This window comes from Canis aureus, chromosome X (assembly GCF_053574225.1).
Source record: "Canis aureus isolate CA01 chromosome X, VMU_Caureus_v.1.0, whole genome shotgun sequence".
Classification (NCBI taxonomy): domain Eukaryota; kingdom Metazoa; phylum Chordata; class Mammalia; order Carnivora; family Canidae; genus Canis; species Canis aureus.
In genome coordinates this window covers 108,532,007-108,553,088 of record NC_135649.1, presented here as the reverse complement: position 1 = coordinate 108,553,088, position 21,082 = coordinate 108,532,007, and the positions used below count along the sequence as shown (strand labels likewise).

The 21,082-nt window shown below is 41.8% G+C and overlaps 1 protein-coding gene across 20 annotated transcripts in view; it reads right to left on the bottom strand.

Annotated features, from left to right (window-relative positions):
* MAP7D2 (MAP7 domain containing 2) overlaps window positions 1–21,082 on the bottom strand; it is a 108,187-nt gene that overhangs the window by 10,806 nt on the left and 76,299 nt on the right. For 14 of the 20 annotated variants that reach the window (XM_077889508.1, XM_077889507.1, XM_077889509.1 and 11 more), the window contains 4 exons: window positions 20,607–20,734; window positions 6,921–7,189; window positions 6,181–6,307; window positions 365–662 (listed from right to left, as the gene is read on the bottom strand). In XM_077889508.1, coding sequence (XP_077745634.1) covers window positions 365–662; window positions 6,181–6,307; window positions 6,921–7,189; window positions 20,607–20,734 — 822 coding nt within the window. The remainder of the gene's footprint in view (window positions 1–364; window positions 663–6,180; window positions 6,308–6,920; window positions 7,190–20,606; window positions 20,735–21,082) is intronic. The other 6 variants (XM_077889511.1, XM_077889520.1, XM_077889518.1 and 3 more) reach the window with 1 other exon arrangement.

Sequence of the window (21,082 nt, the reverse complement as noted above, 5' to 3'; positions counted from 1 at the left end):
ATTCCACAGTTTCTTAGAGTCCCAAAGGAACTAACTCCCAGTGGTCCATAGTAAGCTACTCACTGGTGCACGTACACTGGCATTCCCCTCACTTACCTACCAGCTTCCTGAGATCTTATCCCAAATAAAGTACTGGCATCCAAATTCTCATCCTAGGGTTTACCTTTTGGGGAATGTGAACTGACATACAGCAAACATTACAAAATTCACTTTTATTGCCCAAAGTAACTCATACTTAATAACCAGTCTTGTTAGTTTAAGAAAAAACTTCAAGTAAGTATTATGAGTCATTCAAATTTAACTAATTTTACCTAATACTAATTAAACCCCTCAAGGAGAGTCCATATGAAGAGTCATACAGTACCTGCTTTTCAATCATGGCTTTTTCTTGCTTCTCCTTTTCTTGTTTTTCCTTTTCTTGCTCTTCTTTTAGTAACAGCTCCTCCTTGGCCTTTCTCTTAGCCTCCTCTTCTGCCTTTCTTTTTTCTTCCTCTTCCTGCCGCTTCTTTTCTTCTTCCTGCTTACGGGCTTCCTCTTCTAGGCGAAGTCTTTCCTCCTCTGCCTTTCTTTTCAATTCCTCTCTCTCCAGCCTTTTGAGAACATAACTGTTGTTAGGAGATGATGACATGCTCAAAAGCCAAACTGCCAAAGAACTGTGTGTGCTGACAGGAGAACATAAGGCACAACATAGTTACAGACATGTGCACTTGAATTAGTATCCACTCAAGAAACTGACTCATCCTTCCTGGAAAGCCATACATTTACCAAAAAAATAAAATACACACACACACACACACACACACACACACACACACACACGAGTTGACTTTAAATTCTGTTAATACCAAGAGTAATGATGTATTAATTTGTGAACATACCCTAATGAAGACACAAATGTTTCCTAGTCAACCTACAAATGACCACAGCTCCATCATTCTTAATTAATGACAATTCTTTTAAAAAACTAAGTGAAATAACTACTTAAAACTATCTGAAGCTAGAAAAAAACCTACAAGTGTTTCAATAGCTACAACTATGGCAGTTGGCAATTTAAGAGTAGTGACTATGAGCTCAAAAAGTTTACTTTGGGTTCCAATTGCTCTATGACTTCTGAAGTAGCAAGTGGAAAGTGAAAGAAAATGCTAAACAGAACTCTTATATTTAATATAGAAATTAAAATATCTATTTCTTGGGATGCCTGGGTGGCTCAATGGTTGAGCATCTGCCTTTGGCTCAGGGCATGATCCCAGGTCCAGGGGTCGAGTCCCACATCGGGCTCCCTGTAGGGAGTCTGCTTCTCCCTCTATGTCTCTGCCTCTCTCTCTGTCTCTCATGAATAAATAAAATATTTAAAACAAAAACCACATCTATTTCTCATTTGTTTTGCCAATCTTAAAAAATCTCTTTTGGGGGTGCCTGTGTGGCTCAGTCAGTTAAGTATCTAACTCTTGATTTTGGCTCAGGTCATGATCTCAGGGTGATGAGACAAGAGTCTCACATCAGGCTCTATACTCAGTAGGGAGTTTGCTGATTCTCTCACTCTATCCCTCTGCCCTTCTTCCCACTCATGCTCTCTAAAATAAGTAAATAAATCTTAAAAAAATAAAGTGTTAAAGAATCTTTTATTATTTGCTTTATGAAAATTAAATGATATTTAGGCATTTTTCATCCACAGATGAGTGGTTGATAATAGAATGATAAAGAGCTCTAAGCAGTGAGAGAAAACCCTATAAAGTGTAAGTGTTTGTTTTTACATTTCTAACATTTTTCCGGCTCACTTTCCTCAACTATAAAAAGATTAAGTAATCATATTCATCTTGCAGTGTGTACTGAATGGCAATGTGATATATGGGCAAGATCAAGAGTGCACCTGGGGTGCCTGGGTGGGTGTCGGTTAAGCATCTGCCTTCAGCTCGGGTCATGATCCCAGGTTCCTGGGGTCCAGCCACATGTGGGGCTCCCTGCTCAGTGAGGAGTCTGCATCTCCCTCTGCTCCTCTCCCTGCTTGTGCTCTCTAATAAATAAAAACTTTAAAAGATTCTCTCTCTCCCTCTGCCCTCCCTACCAAAATATCAGGACTTAAAAAAATATCCTTCTGGGATCCCTGGGTGGCGCAGCGGTTTGGTGTCTGCCTTTGGCCCAGGGCGCGATCCTGGAGACCCGAGATCGAATCCCACGTCGGGCTCTCGGTGCATGGAGCCTGCTTCTCCCTCTACCTGTGTCTCTGCCTCTCTCTCTCTCTCTCTGTGTGACTATCATAAAAAAAAATTTTAAAAAAATCCTTCTGTCTTGCAGGAACTGTAGAGGCAGCTGGCCTATGTATCACCAAAGAAATACATAGGTACAGAAACACTGAAAGACATTAGCCCAAGACTAATAGTACACAATATATCCTACATTAGCAAAAGTTGCAGTGTCTGAAAGCATTGCTGGGGCAGCCCTGGTGGCCCAGAGGTTTAGTGCCACCTTCAGCTCGGGGTGTGATCCTGGAGACCCAGGATCGAGTCCCACATCAGGCTCCCTGCATGGAGCCGGCTTCTCCCTCTGCCTGTGTCTATGCCTCTCTCTCTCTTTCTCTGTCTGTCATGAATAAATAAATAAAATCTTTAAAAAAATAAAAAAAATAAAAAAATAAAATCTTTAAAAAATAAAAATTAAAAAATTAAAAAAAATAAAAATAATAAAAAAATTTGTTCCATTGCTGGAACAAATGAAATTATTAACAAACATTCTAGAGAACTCTGGACAAGAGCATTATGGGGCCTAATCAGAAAGAAACCCCACTTCTTAGATTTCTCAATGAAAGACCAAATATGTTTAACACAAGATTAACAAAATGGGTGTGTCGATAACAAAACTTATCCAAAGATTGATTCAGAGCACTGTTTTAGTTCTTATCCTTCATTTGACAAGATGGTTTTGACTATCTCTGAGAAGTTAATACACAAAAGATATATATTGTATATGAATTAATATACAAGCTACTTCACCTTTATCTTCATCTTCAGGATCTGAAATGCCATTGTTTCTTCTGTTTTACCATAAGGACTTCAGAGGTGCCTAAAGTGCGCGCGCACACACACACACACACGCACACACACACACACAGAGGAAACATCCTCTTGGCCCATAAGTCTCCCTAATTCTCATCATCAATGTAAGTACAACACACATTCCTCCCCACAAAGCCCATGAGTACCTGCTTGTCCCTTTTGTTATACACAAAATACTCTCCATTAACCATACTCCATTTCTCCCAAAGTAGGTCAAAACTAGCTTCCTATGTGAAACTGAGTCCCTCAATATACTCTCCAAGGATGAATATTCTTTCTCTACCTGCTTAAGAAACCAGAGAACATGGATTTGGTCACTTCTCCAGTGCTGCTGTTACAAGCTGCCCTACCTCCTTGCCCTTGCCATCTTTACCATGGGTCTGGAGTTCACAAGAGCTATGTGCAATTCTATCACCCCTCTGTCTTAATTCCTGTCACCTACTCCAAACCCATCTCCTTTCCTTGCCAGGTAGAAAGTACCAAAAAACTATGCATCATGGTCATCATATAGCATATGCATATGGTAGATGCATCCCTTATCCCTGTCAATGGCCTTTCATGCGTGTCTTTATGTAATGACCCCATCTCTCATCCTCCAGCCCCTGGCCCCTCTTGTACTTGCACCACATCCCTGACACGTGCTCAGCCTTGAACTATTCAAATCTGTGAACAAAAATGTGGGTTGCACTATTCGCTCTTCCTTGTGTGTTTAAAAGTTTTCATTAAAAACAAAAGCTTAATCTTCAACATCCTGAACTTGCCATTCTTTGATCTGTTTTCATCTTGTCCTTCAGCACCTTCTCTCTGGACCTGCTCTGGACACACTGAATTTGAGATGCATTTGAGATACACTCAAAGTAAAGCATAAGGCAACTGGGATATGGCCTCTAGGTTCTAGACCAGTGTTATCCAGGAGAACTTTCAGTGATGAAGGAAATGTTCTATAAATTTGTGTTAACCAATATGGTAGCTACTAGCCATGTAGCTATTGAACACTAGAAATGTGACTAGTACAGCTGAGGAACTGAATTTTGCTTAATTTTAGTAAATTTGCATTTTGGTAGTCACATGGGAATAGACGGCTATAGTAGTAGACAGTACAGTTCTAGCAAGAGACTGGGCCATAGGCACAGATTCAGAGGTCACCAGCATGCATGTGTTATTTAGTGCTTCCCTTGTACCAGGAAGTATTAAAGGTTTACAAAACAATATGAAATTGGCTTCAGAAACAGATGGTAAATGAGGCAAAGGGAAAATGAGGGTAGAAGGGGAGATGAGAGTAGAGTTGGTTTATTTTTTATTTTTTATTTTTTTTAAATTTTTTATTTATTTATTATAGTCACAGAGAGAGAGAGGGGCAGAGACACAGGCAGAGGGAGAAGCAGGCTCTATGCACCGGGAGCCCGACGTGGGACTTGATCCCGGGTCTCCAGGATCGCGCCCTGGGCCAAAGGCAGGCGCCAAACCGCTGCGCCACCCAGGGATCCCTAGAGTTGGTTTAATACATCAAATGCTTACCATGAAACTGTTATGTGAAATGTGAGCCCCAAATCTTTTGAAGCCAGAGGAAAATGGTCAAACAGGAGGGAGCACCACTGCTCATGGAGGGCTTGTCAGGTGAAACTGGCCTAGGACTTAGGGTTAGGAGTCAAGGCAGCATGTGAGAGGATGGGAGGTGGACAGAGGAGACTGAGGAGGAGAGGTAAAAGAAGCAAGGGCAAGCTTGATAAGGCCAAAGTCAACAAAGAAATGGATTAGGAGTCTGGCAATTTGGAGGAATGGTGAGTGTGAGATATGAACATGAGTTGAAGAAATAAAGACAGAAAGTACAATCAAGTCTTTCAGGAGCTGGGCTGTGTAGGAAATGTGTGTGAGAGAGAGGGTGATTGCTGGAAGGTAAAGAACTTCACCTTCCTAAGCATACAGCCACAATCATGTTACTTACCTGCCCAGAACTTTCAATCACCAAGGCCTGTCATTTGAGGTCCTGTGATTCATCTTAACCTCCTGTGACCTCTTTTCATAATCCTATGGCCCACTCAAACCAGCCCAAACACACTACTCAACAAAAGATCTGTCACTGTTGACCAGAGGGCTGGAGGTGGGAAAATCATCAGAGAAGTACAGAACTTGAAAAAGGGACAAGTAAGACCTACTGCCCGTCTTTAGAAAAAAATCAGTAAACCTGTAATTAAAGACCACAAAAGACTTGCCAAGGTCACTTAAGGATCAAGGCAATCCTATATTATTTATCACTCTAAATTCCGTACCAGTCTTGAAGTGCTGTGGCATGGCTTGCTTCCTGTCAAGTTAATTCCCTAAATATATTGGACTGCACTGTGTGATTACCCTGAAAGCTTCTTTATCAATTTAATGATAAAATCTAGCTTGTCCTTCAACATGCATTCTTTTCTGAATACAAAGATCAGAAAAGGCAGAACTATCTGTACTTTGACTAAAGTGTCCTGGTACTAACAACATGGTGGTTCTCACACTTTGGTGAGCTATTAAAACAGGATGGGGCCTAGGTCTGTGTATTTTCATTGCATTCCCTGGATGGTACTGACACCCCCTCCCATATTTAAGGACCACTACCATGATGTCTTCTGTTGTGCTCCAGGTTTGGAGTCCCTGTACCTTGTTGCTTGTGGACAATGACATCAGCTTCCACCTCATCTAGGGGCCTTTGTTCAACCTTCCTCCTTCTCACCTGGGGGTGTAAGTTAGGAAAATTTAAGGAAAAAACATGATTTGGGAAGCAGAACCAAGATCTCTACCATTGGAACCTCCTGTCCTCAGGGAGAACGTCATTCCATGTGCAATGCTCAAACTCCCCTGATAGCTCTATGAGGCCTGGCTGGTCCTAGAGTCCAAGGGAAGAATGGGAAGTTATTGGTAACATTTAGATCCAGGAGCTATGAGTTTCCAGGTAGTCTTAAAAGGGCAACATTTCATCACTGTTAATTTCATCTAGTAGAAGACACAGTCTCCCGAACACCTGCCATACAGACCTGTATTTCTGCCAAGTTTTTATCAATAATTCAAACTCTAAAAAGAAAGGAGAGCTGCTCTTTCTACCATAGCTTTTTATATAAGATGGTAACGAAACTCTGAGCAGCCCCCATACCTGTCCTGTTCTTCTTTCTCCAGCCGTTCCTGCTCCTCCTGCTCCTTCTGTAGCCGGGCTTGTCGTCTCTTTTCAGCCAGGATCTTCGCAGCCTCTCCAGCATCAGTGGTGCCTGCTGTGTGCTTCCCTGAGGTTATATGAGAGGAAAAGATCATGGGAAATGAAATACTGATTGTACTCACAATCAGTGTAGCTGCCACTTAGAAACAAAAGTCCAACTCAGTGGGTAATGGGAAATGCTGCTGGGAGAGGTACGATTAGCCACTGAGCAGAGAGGCTGCAGCAGGATGGCTGTGACCCTGTGAATGCATTTCCCAGTGGAGGGTAGTGGAAAGGTGAAGAGAAGAGACAGGGTGGCTAGCATGACCCACAGGAACCACCACCACAGTGCCCATCTGGGTGAACTCACTGCATCTAGCATAAAAGCTTGAAGGTCTAAAGGAAGACCTTCTCTGTGGGAAGTGCTGATGCTGGCTGGATGCAGCTCAACACCCCCATGAAATTCCAAAGCCATGACCAGTGTCAATCCCTCCTCCAAGGGATCCATAGGAGACCAAGGGGAAGCACTCAGGGGCAATGTGCAAGCCTGAGAAAACAGCATGAGGGCATGAAGTTGTCAGAGGGAAAAATCTCCTTTCCTTCTTCCCTCCCAAACATGAGACTCCCACATGGATCGGGCAAAGAGAGAAACAATATGTAAAAGCCACGGCCTGGGGGCAGCATTGACAAGAAGGTCCTACCTCCACTGCTCTCAGCCTTCCCTCCTGTGACCACATGCTTCTCAGTGACATGTTTGTCTACCACATGCTTCTCTGGGGCTTCTTCTCCATGCAGGCCAGCTGCCTGCTGAGCCAGGACACTTTCCCTTTCCTTATTGCTCTTCTCTTTCTCTGCTTTCCTCTTCGGTGTTTCCTGGTTGGGAAAGGTGGGTAAGCGGTACTTCACAGGAGACCCTGGGTATGACGGCTTCATATTCTTTGGAGACTGTGGATATGCTTTTGAAGTTGCCCTGGAAAACCAAAAACACACCAGCAGATGATTACTGGGCCTGATCACAGAACCTTCTCTCTGTTCCTAAGAGGCATGGTTCCAAAAAAGCTGAAATAATTTCACTCAACACAATGTCTTTAAGGTCCCTGGTTCCCTTTTTTTTTAAGATTTTATTTATTTATTCAGGAGAGATACAGAGAAAGAGAGGCAGAGACACAGGCCAAGGGAGAAACAGGCTCCATGCAGGGAGCCCAATGTGGGACTCAATCCCGATCCCAGGTCTCCAGGATCACACCCTGGGCTGAAGGCGGCGCTAAACCGCTGAGCCACCGGGGCTGCCCCCCTGGTTCCCTTTTTTTTTTTTTTTTTAAATTACTCTTTACTAAAGTATGACTGATATCCAGTTCCTTTTCATATGCTGAGGAACAAACTCAGGCAAAGGGTGGGGAGAGGAGGTAGAGGTGTCTTTTTTTTGTTTTGTTTCTTAAGATTTAAAAGAATCTGTCCTGCTACTGGGAAGACGTGAAAGCTGAGAACAAGCCTACTGTCACTCAGGGAAATACTGCTTTGTTAAAATGCTGGAGCCTGTCTTATGTTGAAAAAAGGTCCATCATAAGTACACTGGTCTAGGCTTGGCTCCTGGTGAGTGTTAGGTGTTGAGGATACAGGTAACAACCTAGCTTCAGAAGCTGAGTTTACCCAGAAGTCTGCACAGGAAAGAAGCATTTGCAGAGTTCCTTCAGAAAGAAGTAATCTGTACATAAATTACAAAATGTCAGTCTCAATCCTGTATAGCAGGTTGAACCATATGAAATTTCCAATATTCAACTGTTTTTGATCTATGAAAACAGCAAAAAAAAAAAAAAAAAAGTAACTCGACATAATACTAAAGGCCAATATATCACCATAGGATTAAGAGTTACCTAATCAGGTTCTGATGGTAAGGAAAAAGTATGATCAAATCACTATTATACTTGGTCTTGAGCTAAAAAATAATCATCAAGTGTTATGTGGATTAGGTAAAATGCAGGCCAGTTTTCCAATGATGCTCTCATGCTTAAAGGCCAGCTATAAATGCCCAAGAAAACACTTTGTCTTAATCAAAGCCAGACCAAGGGGGATCCCTGGGTGGCTCAGCAGTTTGGCGCCTGCCTTTGGCCCAGGGCGCGATCCTGGAGTCCTGGGATTGAGTCCCGTGTCAGGCTCCTGGCATGGAGCCTGCTTCTCTCTCCGCCTGTGTCTCTGCCTCTCTCTCGCTCTCTCTCTCTCATGAATAAATAAATAAATAAATCTTAAAAAAAAAAAAAAGCCAGACCAAGGGCCACATAATGACACATAGTGTCATACTCGACCCAATGAATACAACTTGAACCTAATTCGAATTTTTAAAATTCGCTGTTTGAGCATCTGGTATTTTACTAATAAAGAATCAGTCCAGATCTCACATCCATGGTAGACTGTCTGCCCCTTCGAACAGTCTGCTCCCCAGATGGACAGCTCTGGCCCCAGAAAGAATGGTTTCATACTGGCCATACCAACTTCCCTGTGCCATCATCCTATAGGCTTGGAGCCACACAGAACCTCTGCAACAACTTGGCCACATGGATGGTGCCTCCCCACTATAGACTGTTCTCAGTCTGCCCTTGGGCTCAGCTGACTCAGGCTCACGATTCCTAAGGGACTTCTCAGCAACCAGTATTTCTTTCCTTTTTTTAAAAATGGCAATGATTTATATATATACATACACATACACATACATATATATAGAGACATTGATTTATATACATATATACAAACATATATATATATATAGAGAGAGAGAGAGAGAGAGAGAGAGAAAGATTTGCCAACATATAGCATAACACCCAGTACTCATACCGTCAAGTGCCCACCTCAATGCCAGTCACCCAGTCACCCCAGCCCCCCGCCCACCTCCCCTTCCCCTTGTTCATTTCCCAGAGTTAGGTGTCTTTCATGTTCTGTCACCCTCACTGATACTTCTCACTCATTTTCTCTCCTTTCCCCTTTATTCCCTTTCACTATTTTTTATATTCCCCAAATGAATGAGACTATATAATGTTTGTCCTTCTCTGAATGACTTACTTCACTCAGCATAATACCCTCCAGTTCCATCCCCGTTGAAGCAAATGGTATTTGTCGTTTCTAATGGCTGAGGAATATTCCATTGTATACATAGACCACAGCTTCTTTATCCATTCATCTTTCGGTGGACACCGAGGCTCCTTCCACAGTTTGGCTATTGTTTATAGCAGGTATTTCTTTCCAATTGTACCCTTTAACCTTGATTTTCTAAATTTGTTCCTAGACTCTCTTGCATACACACCAAAGAGCCATGCATGCACAGTATCCTGTCCTCTCCATATCCATATGTACCAGGGTTTTTCAACCCTGCTGTTACTGACATTTGGATCTGAACCATTCTTTGTTTTAAGGCTGTCCTATGCATGTAGGATGTTTAGCAGCATCCCTGGCCTCAAACTACCAGATACCAATAACTATCGCCACCTTCAACTCCTGGTTGCAACAACCCAAAATGTTTCTAGACACTGTCAAATGTCCCCTCAGGGACAAGGTCATCCCAGGTGAGAACCACCTGAATGACACATACATACAGCTACCTCCACATACATTCTATCTGTATAAAGCAGATAAGAATAGAGCTACTATGGTTGGATAGGCAGTGTCTTAATCCCCACAGTCACCCCAAGGCACAACTATGGGCTTCCTGAGAGCCTTAGCTTGAGAGGTAACTATTAGTGGCTTATATATTTTGACAGAGTCACAGCTGGATTCTTCACAGCTGGTGAGACTGAGCAAAGGTGCTGGACTCACACAGCCCAGTCCAACCACATTCTCTCTGGGACTTGCCTACAGAAAGCACACACTCTGAGCTTCTCTGAGCAGTGCCTGAAGAGGTGGGCTCTACCCAAGGGGGTCTGCACTGTGCTGGTGTCTCTGCCAGTGAATGAAGAGATGGATAAGAAGCTCTTCTGCAGATATGACTCCCACCATGAGGGTCCCCAGGGATGGAATTGAGGGAGTAAGTAAGAAACCTGAACTGGCTGCAGGCCCAATCCATTCTAGTCTCCTTAGCAGGCAGAAAGCCTGCATCTGGATCCTGATGTACCCCTGGGGCTGGTTTAAATGGCTCACTATCAGAAGAGAATGGAATGCAATGAAGTCACACCCTCAATCAGTGTGCCTGGAACCTGTAGATGGAAATGCATGGCTGAATTACAATCCTCGGGGGACACCTGGGTGGCTCTCAGCAATTGAGCATCTGCCTTCGGCCCAGGGCCTGATCCTGGAGTCCCGGGATCGAGTCCTACCTCGGGCTCCCTGCATGGAGCCTGCTTCTCCCTCTGCCTGTGTCTCTGCCTCTCTCTCTTTCTCTGTATCTCTCATGAATAAGTAAATAAAATCTTAAAAAAAAAAGAATTACAATCCTAGGGAGAAAAAGCCGGAAAGGTCTGGATGGGGGAGGTCTGACAGCCTCAGGTCAGCTCAGCCCTGAGCAGCCCTGCTTCAACAGAAAAGTCATGCAATGGTTCTGTTCACACCACAGACTGAGAGGTTCTATTCTAAATACAACTGGGCTAATTACCTAGAAGCATGCATCTCAAACTAATTTCTACCTTACATGTAAGGATAAACTCACTGTATTAAGCAGTCTGTTTACATTCCCCTACTCCAGCCCCTGTTCAATATACAGAATTAGAAAACACACACACACACACACACACACACGCATGCATGCACAAACACAACCTTTAACTTAGAAAAGTGTAGGCATCACTGATTTTTTTTTAAATAGCAAGCAACAGCAACCAAAATACAGAATACAATCTTAAAAATTCCCTATTAACCCCCATTTTTTTTAACCCCCATTTATGTAGTTTTCTGCTCATTCTGTCTTGCCACTTTTCTACAGGGATTTAGGACTGCAAGAGATGCTAAGCACAAGCATCCTGAACCAGGGGATATTGGTCTGGCAGGCTCCAAGGCTCTCTGGTCAGCTCTGCTCACACTACTACAAACCAAGCAAAGTCTGGCAAAGTTATTTTTTTGCAATTTCTTAAAACAGGTATCTTTAACTGATGAAAGAAATTAAACATGAATTTATCAGGGGAACTTATTGTGCTTTCACAGATAAGTACTTTCTCATCTACATAAAAAGTATCTATTTGCCTGCCACAATGATCCAGTGAGGTAGGTGGATATTACTCGTATCTGAGACCTAAGCATTTAAAGGATCTTTCCCAAGAGGTGCTACCAGATAAGACAGCCAAAGCTGGCCCTCAAATTATTTGATTCTTCATCTTGTTTTTTTATAGGTTTCCCATTTTATTTTTAAAAATTTTTATTAATTTATTTGAGAGAGAGAGAGAGCGAGCACACGAGTGAGCACAAGCAAGCATGAGCAGAGAGAGGAGAAGCCGACTCCTGGCTGAGCAGGGAGCCCAACACAGGACCCCGAGATCATGATCTGAGCTGAAGGCAAACACTTTACCAACTGAGCCACCCAGGTGCCCTTAGGTTTTCCATTTTAATTTTTAAAAGTTCAATACTTCCTCCAATGATTAAAGATTTAACAGAGGGGATTCACATATTTTGCTAGGGTGGTAGAGATAGGTCTTCTAGTGCACAAGGCAGGATTATATAACATTCTGAGGTTCCATGACTGGTAGGAAATAATGAGCAAACCCCTCTGTAAGTAGAGCAGCAAGAATAAGTTTGAGAGAGGGTTGTCACACTTCTGGATGTGAGTTTACTGCAAAGCAGAACCCAAAGGACTATTTTCCTCCACATCTTGGAATCTAGTTCATTTCTCTAAAGCCACTTGACTCCAGGCATAGTGAACAGAGCCTATCCACATAATGGGAGGGGTCTGTGGCCTCCTTATCAGCACAGCGTGGCCCACATTTTGAAAAGTCAATGTTCATGGTCAGAGTTTATTACTTTCCAGGGAGGAAAAAGCAATTCTATACCAGAGAAACTTGTGGCTACCACCTTAACCCAGTGGTCAAAGTTACCATCACGAGTAATGAAACAACCTGTCACCATGGCCTCCTGATACGATGCACTGAGAAGAAATCAACATGTCTTCTGTGGGATTCTTGCCTCAAATGCATAACTTGAGTCTAATCATGACCCAAATTGATGGACACTCCCCAAAATATCTGGCCTGTACTCTTTAAAAATGTCAAGGTCATGAAGAAGAAAGGCTGAAGAACTGTTCAAAGTTAAAGGAGACCAAGAAGACAAAACAACCAAATGCAATGTGGGAGCCAGGGTTGGATCCCAGAGTGGGGGGAAAATGCTATAAAGAATCTCGCTGAGACAGTTAGCAAAAGTTGCACATAGACTGTAAATTAAGTAACAGTAACATGTCAAAAATAAATTTTCTAATTTTCACAATCGTATTGTGGTTACACAAAAAGAATGTCTTCATTCCTAGGGATAAAAGGTCGTGATGTCTTTGATTTACTCTTATATGGCTCTGGGAAAAATCTGTGTGAGTTTGTCTATACAGAGTGAATGAAAGTATGTGGGGGGATGGGAATGACGAAGCAAATATGACTAAACATCTTTGGTCTAGTCTTGAAATTTTTCTGTACGGCTGAAAGGACTTAAAAATTAAAAGGCTTTGGGGGCACCTGAGTGACTCAATCAGTTAAGGGTCTCCCTTTGGTTCAGGTAATGATCTCAGGGTCCTGGGATCAAGCCCCGAGATGGACTCCTTGCTCAGTGTGGTGCCTTGCTTTTTCCTCTCCCTCAGCCATTCCCCTCACTCATGCTCCCTTTCAAATAAATAAAATGTTAAAAAATTAAAAATAAAAAGAAAAATTAAAAATTTTTCTTAAAAATTGGTCAAAACTAAAAAAAAAAAAGTCTAAACTCAAATTATCCTCTAGTAAAACTGAAAAAATACAGGACTATCAAATGTACTGTGAACGTATAAGTCTGCTATGAGGAGGGAGCATAACTTAACATTTTTAATTATCCTTTTCAAGAAAATTTTCATATAAGAATGTAAAAGTCTGGGCAGCCTGGGTGGCTCAGCAGTTTAGCGCCGCCTTCCACCCAGGGTGTGATCCTGAAGACCCGGGATCGAGTCCTGTGTTAGGCTCCCTGCATGGAGCCTGCTTCTCCCTCTGCCTATGTCTCTGCCTCTCTCTCTCTCTCTCTGTCTCTCATGAATAAATAAATAAATAAATAAATAAATAAATAAATAAATAAATAAAATATTTTAAAAAAAGAATGTAAAAGTCTATCTGAGAAAAAATGGTGGTGGCAAAAACAACAGCCAGCCTGTCAATAGAGGCCCTGATCCAGTGTAGATGCTCATCTGTAGGCAGGTGTAACCACATCATATATGCACCAGGGAAATGTAGGCAATGATGCTCAGTAATGATTGATTAAAGGCCCTCAACCACTAGAGGAATCACTTGGCTCCATGAGTCCATGATTCTGAGTGGGAGGTACTTATTTTGGGCCATGCTGACAACCTGGTCTTATTTTTTTCCCCTGATGACAAACAAAATCTGTTTTGTTTCTCAAAATGCATGATGAAGTTAATCTAGGCTGACACAAACTGAGCTCAGGTATGAGCTCTCAAAGTGATCATCTTCGGCAGACTGTATTTTCCAAAGATGACCACAACAAAATCTTATCTGACCCCACACGATCTTTTGAGTTTCTTTCTCCATCCCACCGAGTCTGGGTTGGCTGGACTGCTTTGATCAACAAAACATAGCAAGCAAAGAAGGAATGCTGTGCCAATTCATGGCACAGTACTTAACTGGCCTGGCAACTTCTACTTCCTGTTTGTTCTTGGGAACACTGCCTCTTAGAACTCAGTGCTATGCTGTGAGATACCCAAGTCATATGGAGAGGCTATGTGTAGGCATTCTATTCTGGTTCCCAGCCCCCACCAAGCTCCAGCCAATAGCCAGCATTAACTGGCATCCAGGTGAATGGTTGATCTCAGACTTTCAGCTCAGTCAAGACCTACATTAACTACAGCCCCAAGTGACATTGAACCTATGGTGGAAGACCCCAGATGAGAACTACCAGATGAACCCAAGTCAAACCTCAGAAAAATCACACAAAAGACCCCAAAAGAGACCCTCCCGGTAAGCCAAAGTTATGGAGCTATGAGAATCAATAACAAATTGTTATTTTATGCTACTAAATTTTGGGGGGGGTAGCTTATTACTATGATACAGCAAGAGGTAACTGAAACATTCCCCATCATAATGACCAAAATGACTTAGAGTATATTTATAAAAAGCTGAAACCATTAGAGAACATTTTACACTGAAGAATTAGGAGTACAGGCAGCACCAAAACTCAGAGGCAGGGACAGGCTGGGTAAACGCACATGGCCACACTTCATTTCCTCTCTCTAGGTTACAAGAAGAAAGCTATGCTCCATCCAAATCTTTGAGAGTGTTGCTGAAGCTAGTTTTCTAAAACCCATACAAGTACTCAACAATGCAAACAATGGAAATAAACTTGAACGCTTAAAAGAGCAATGCCATTAATATGCACAGCCACGGAACAGTGGCTTAATTTATCTGAGATCCGGGAGGAGAACAATGTGCTGTCAGAGCCATTTATCACATGACCTGTCTGAGTTTCTAGATGGGGGGTTCAAAAGGACTAACTAAACCACTATTCAAAGCCACATCGCTTCCAGTATGCTTTAAAGATCAACACACTTGGTCTGCAGAGGGAAGGCTGAAAATGTCACTCTGATTGGGATTTATTTTGTGTGCGACACCATTTTAAAATTCAAGGGTTTCTTTTTTTTCTTTCTTCAATATTGAGCATGTGAAAAATATTTATAAAATAGGAAAAGTATGAAGAATGATATAACATGAAGAATGATACAACATGAAGATGATATAACAAATACCCACACACCTAACAACTAGTTCCAAAGAAAGACATTATAAATAGGCTGGAATCTCCTGTGTACCCCTTCCTGGCCTCCTCCCCTATGCCCCACTCAGAAGCCATCATTACTTTGCATTTTATATTTGCCATTTTCTTACTTTTCTAATAATTTTACCACATTTATATTCTTGAAAACATGCTGGTTTTACACATCTGGGAACTCAATATAAATGTCATACTGTTGATATTCTTTTACAACTTCCTTTTGCTGCTCAACACTATGTTCCTGAGATCCACCCACTGGTTGTGGGCAGCTGAAATCCATTCTTTTTCACTGCTGTAGAGTTTGGCTGGATTTTCAGAATTTATTTACAGTCTACCTGACTTCCCACATTTCTCAGACCTGGTTCATACCCATTGTGGTTCAGCCATTAATTTTTACCTGGGGAGAAATTATCTTTCTTTTTTGAATGTCTTAAAATCAATAAATGTTTGCTTCTCAGCAATGTCCACAATAGCCAAACTGGAAAGGGCCCAGATGTCCACCGACAGATGAATGGATAAAGAAAATGTGATATATGTATACAATGGACTACTAATCAGCCATCCAAAAAATGAAATTTTGCCATTTGCAACGATGTGGATGGAACTAGAGGGTATGATGCTAAGCTAACTAAGTTAATCAGAGAGACAATCATCATATGATTTCATTCATATGTGGAATTTAAGAAACAAAACAGAGGATCATAGGGGAAGAGAGGAAAAAATCAAACAAGATGAAGTTATAGGAGGAGACAAACCATAAGAGACTCTTAATCATAGGAAACAAATGAGGGTCGCTGGAGGGGAGCGGAGTAGGGGTCGGGCTCACCGGGTGATGAACAGTATTAAGGAAGGCACGCGATGCAATGAGCACTGGGTGTTTTATAAGACTGATGAACCACTAAACTCTACCTCTGAAACCAATAATACATTATATGTTAATTAACTGAGTTTTAATAAAGTTTCAAAATTTTTCAAAAAAAAAGAGAAATGTTTGCTTCTCCTTAGACGTCTTAACTTGGTAATTCTGATTTAGAAGTACTGGAGCAAATTCCTGTCCCCAGGGCACTTATATTTTTTAATATTTTATTTATTAATTTGAGAGAGAGAGAGAGAGAGAGCGCGCATAGGAGCAGTGGGAAGGGGCAGAGGGAGAGGGAGCAGCAGATTCCCTGTTGAGCAGGGTGCCAGAGACGGAACTCAATCCCAGGACCCTGGGATCATGACCTGAGCATAAGGCAGACACATAACCGACTGAGCCCCCCAGGAGCCCCCAAGGGCACTTCTTAAGGAGATAATGATTCTGGTAGTTTTGACAGTATACCAGAAGTCCAGCTATGTTAAGTTCACTATTTTTCCTGCCTGGACTAGAGATGACAAGTACAGGGCTCTGAAAAAAAAAAAAAAGGTCATTTCATTAATTTTTCTCTGCTGAAGTAGCAGGAATATGCTGTACTACAGTATTAGAAACCAGTACCCCTCATCCTTCAAAAATTTCCCAGGAGAAATATGCAGCCCAGAAAATAGAACATTTAAGGAACTGATCAGTGGGAGGAAAAAACTGAAAAATGGCTCAAAAGAAAAGAGGAGGCAAAGGGCTTGAGTCCTTGGGCAGGAATGATCCTAGCATCGCCTATCCCCACCAGCCAATCTGCTTCTGCCCTTTAGGTTCTACTTCCCTTCTTGTTTTCGTCACATGGACACACTAAGCACTTACTGTGCAACAATAAATCCAATCAGTCCCCACCCTCTGGGTAGTCTAGCAGATGATACAGTGCAAGAAGCCACAGATCAATATGGTCTGCTCCCTCACTCCATTCAGGGCTCTGTTCAAATCTCACCTCCCCAGAGAAGCCTTCCCTGACCATCATATCTAGCTACCACTCCCCCCTCCACCACTGTCATCTGACTCAGTTTTAGTTTGCTTCATAGAACTTCTCACCACTTGATGTTATATTTGTCATTCACTGTCAAGTATGCTTCTCACATGGGCTGAGAACACTGGACACAGAGAAGGCACTCTGTAGGCATTTGACGAATGAAGGAATAATTGGAGTATGCATATGAGGCTCTGTGAGCACAGAGAGGGGGTGAATTCAGTTTTGGCTGGTTCTACAGAGGATGATGGCTGAGCTGAGTTCTGAGGAATGAGCAGTTTACGTTGAACAACTCTATCTGCCCTAGGCTTGCAACTGTCCTCATCTGCATCCCCATCTCTCTCTCACTTCACTTGGGGTCTATTCAACTGGAGACTGTTCTCACTCATTTGGGGGTTCTCCGAAGCATATGGGTCACAGGGACTTGCACTCATTCATTCCACAAATATTATAGAGCACCTACTAGGTACTCATTACTCCTCTATATAGAGGGGAAATTTAAAAAATTTCTCTAAATTGAACTGCATTAAAAACTCTGGGATTTTGAGGGCTCCTAGGTGGCTCAGTCAGTTGAGCATTCGACTCTTGATTTTAGCTCAGGTCATGACCTCAGGGTTGTGAGATCCAGCCCTGAGTTGGGCTTGGCACTCAGTGCAGAGTCTGCTTGAGAGTCTCTCTCTCTCTCTCTCTCTCTCTCTCTCTCTCTCCCTCCCTCCCTCTCTTTTTCTTCTGCCCCTTATCCAACTGACACAATCTTATGTATGTACATGCACGGCTCACTCTCTCAATAAAATCTTAAAAAAAAAAGAAAAGTCTAGGATTTTGTTTAAATCTCTTTGGTCAAAAAAAAATCTCTTTGGTCAGAGAGAGTTGTTTATAAGATTTGGCTGACGTGTCCTTTAAAATATAAAATAGCTCCATTTATATACAATAGAATACTATTCAGCCATAAAAAATAATGGAATCTTGTCACTTGTAACAAATGGATAGAACTTGAGGGCACTGTGCTATGTGAAATAAATCAGATGAAGACAAATATTGTAAAATCTCACATGTTGAATATAAACAATAAACAAAACAAAACAAAACCAAGCTCACAGATCCAGAGAACAGAGTGGTGGTTGCTAGAGGGAAGAGGGGAGTGGAAGAGTGGATGAGATAAATGAAGGGGATCAAAAGGTACTAACTTCTAGTTATAAAATAGGTGAGCCATGGAATGTAATGTACAGCAGTGTGATTCTAGTTAATAATACCATATTGTAGTGCATATCTGAAAGTTGCTAAGAGAATAAATTTTAAAAGCCCTCACAAGAAAAAAAAATTTTTTTAAAATTTTGTACCTATGTATGGTGATGGATGGTAACTAGAATTACTATGGTCATCATTTCATAATGTATACAAATACTGAATCATAATTTTGTCCACCTGAAACTAATATAATCAATTGTATCTCAATTTAAAAATATATAAAATAGGGGATCCCTGGGTGGCTCAGCGGTTCAGCGCCTGCCTTTTGGCCTAGGGCATGATCCTGGAGTCCCGGGATTGAGTCCCACATCAGGCTCCCGGCATGGAGCCTGCTTCTCCCTCTGCCTGTGTCTCTGCCTCTCTCTCTCTCTCTCTCTCTCTCTCTCTCAAATAAATAAATAAATAAATCGTTAAAAATATATATATATAAAATAGTTCCTGAAACACACCATCAAAGAAATAGCACAGAGCCCACTATGAGCCTGCTTCTAAAAACTTAATTATCATCTCTACAGAAGGCAACAACCTCCTTAGGTTAGCTGGGTGCAATTTACAATGATGATGATGAAACTTGCCAGCTACTCTCCTTGCAGGGACCATGAGTCAGTATGAAAGAAAAGAGTGTAATCTAGAAAAACCCCAATATGAATAGGCTTTTTTCTTTGTTAATGTCTCACCCTAACACCTGAGTAGTAACATGTGAATGGAAGACTCAGAAATAAGACAATGACAAATAGAGACCTACAGCCCACCTAATGGATTTAGAATTTGCAAGAGAGCAATGCTATAACCAAAGAGAGGCAATACTAGCACAGAAAGAATGTAATGGACTTAAAAGACAAAACAAAAACTTGATGCTATTAATTCAGCAACATATTATATAAGGATTTCTCTTATAGAAGACATATACATCAATAACAGGTATTTGTAATTTATAAAAACCACATGTTCTCTGAACAAAATAATATTAGGGAACAAGTCTCTGTTAGAATGCAACAAACTAGAAATAAGAGCTGATGTCACCCTGAAATATTTTTTTCTCTGAATATTTTAAACAAATTCCGAAGTATTAATTTTTTTAAAAGATTTTATTTATTTAGAGATGCCTGGGTGGTTCAGTGGTTGAGTGTCTCTGCCTTTAGCTCAGGGTGTGATCCTGGGATCGGGGATCAAGTCCCGCATCAGGCTCCCTCTGCTGTCCCTGCCTCACTCTCTCTGTCTCTCTCGTGAATAAATAAATTTTAAAAAGAGAGAACAGAGAAAGGGGGGCAGAGACAAAGGCAGAGGGAGAAGCAGGCTCCCTGCAGTGAGCCAATGTGGGACTCCATCCCAGGCTGAGATTGTGACCTGAGCCAAAGGCAGACTCAACCACTGAGCCACCCAGGCGTCCCCCAAGTGTTCATTAAATTTGTGTTTCATCCTATGTTCTCCTAAAGAAATTGATGCATTAAACAAGTCTTACATGATTCTCTCTACAGAGTTTCTTATTTTCCCAAATTAAAATCATATTTCTCTTTTCTCTCTCAGTACTACTGAAAATGATTCCATTTTGCTAGCTAGACTGAGTTATTTACTGAGTTATTCTTGTTGGTTACTCTAAGTAAAATATTTTAATGACTTAATTTTATTTCATTTTTTTTATTGGAGTTCAATGTGCCAACATATAGCATAACACTCAGTGCTCATCCCGCCAAGTGACCCCCTCAGTGTCCGTCACCCAGTCACTTCCACCCCCCCGCCCACCTCCCTTTCCACCACCCCTTGTTCATTTCCCAGAGTTAGGAGTCTCTCTTAATGACTTAAGAGAGTGGTCACAGTGTGAATTTGTTTTGCAGTTACATGGTTTCATTGGGGAGTTTACCCAATGCTTAACAAAAAAAATATAATGGCTTCATTTAAAAACAACAACAACATACTGCCAATTGTGGCAGACAACTTATTATTGCCTCTCTGTTGAAGAGACAGATGAGAGAAGGAGAGAGTGAGTGCTCAAGTACATGAGCTTGAGCACCCAAGTACAGTGCAATCATTTCACTCTAGATGCAGGTGAAGGAGAATGCCAGAAAAGCAGAACGGAACTGATGGACCGAAAGAGAAAATGTTGAATGGATCATCTCAGTAAATCAGAGCCTCATACTTACCAGGCAACAAATAGCTGAAGAGCCCATCATTGATCCAAAAGATACACAGAGAGCGAGTGAGGTAACCCAAAGTCCAGCATCCCTCCTGCTCACCTATCAGGGCTGGCCACGACCCATGCGGCAGCAGGAAGCACGTGCTGCACTATATAGAGCCCCACCAAATTGTTTTAATTGTCCAACAGTGGCAAAGCAGAAAGATGCTTACTTGGATGTCACTGGAGAAGATGACCTCTTAGAAATGCTCCCTGGAAACTCACATCTTCTCAGAGGAGACCCAAGGCCCGCACTGGGAACAGAAGTTGTTGTTCGAGGGCTCCTCTTCATCTTCTCAGTCTGAAGGGGACACAGAATAGGTCAGCCATGGCCCATCACTGGCAATACTTGTACAATTTCTAAAAATATCCCAGATGGAATAGAAGTGATACACAGCTTTCTTTCAGTAGAGTCCATATGAAGTTATAGTGCTTCCCACAACAGGAATCTTTGCAGGAAAGCACCACGAGGTCATCAATTTGGTGGTCAATACTGAGATCATCCAATAAAAAGACACTTTACCCTCAAAATGCAAAGATTTCCTACTCTGTTATCTTGCAAAAAACTAAGAACAGAACCACATTATAATTCTGGACATATAGAAACTAGATCACTAATCATGAGGGAAATGCAAATCAAAACCATGAA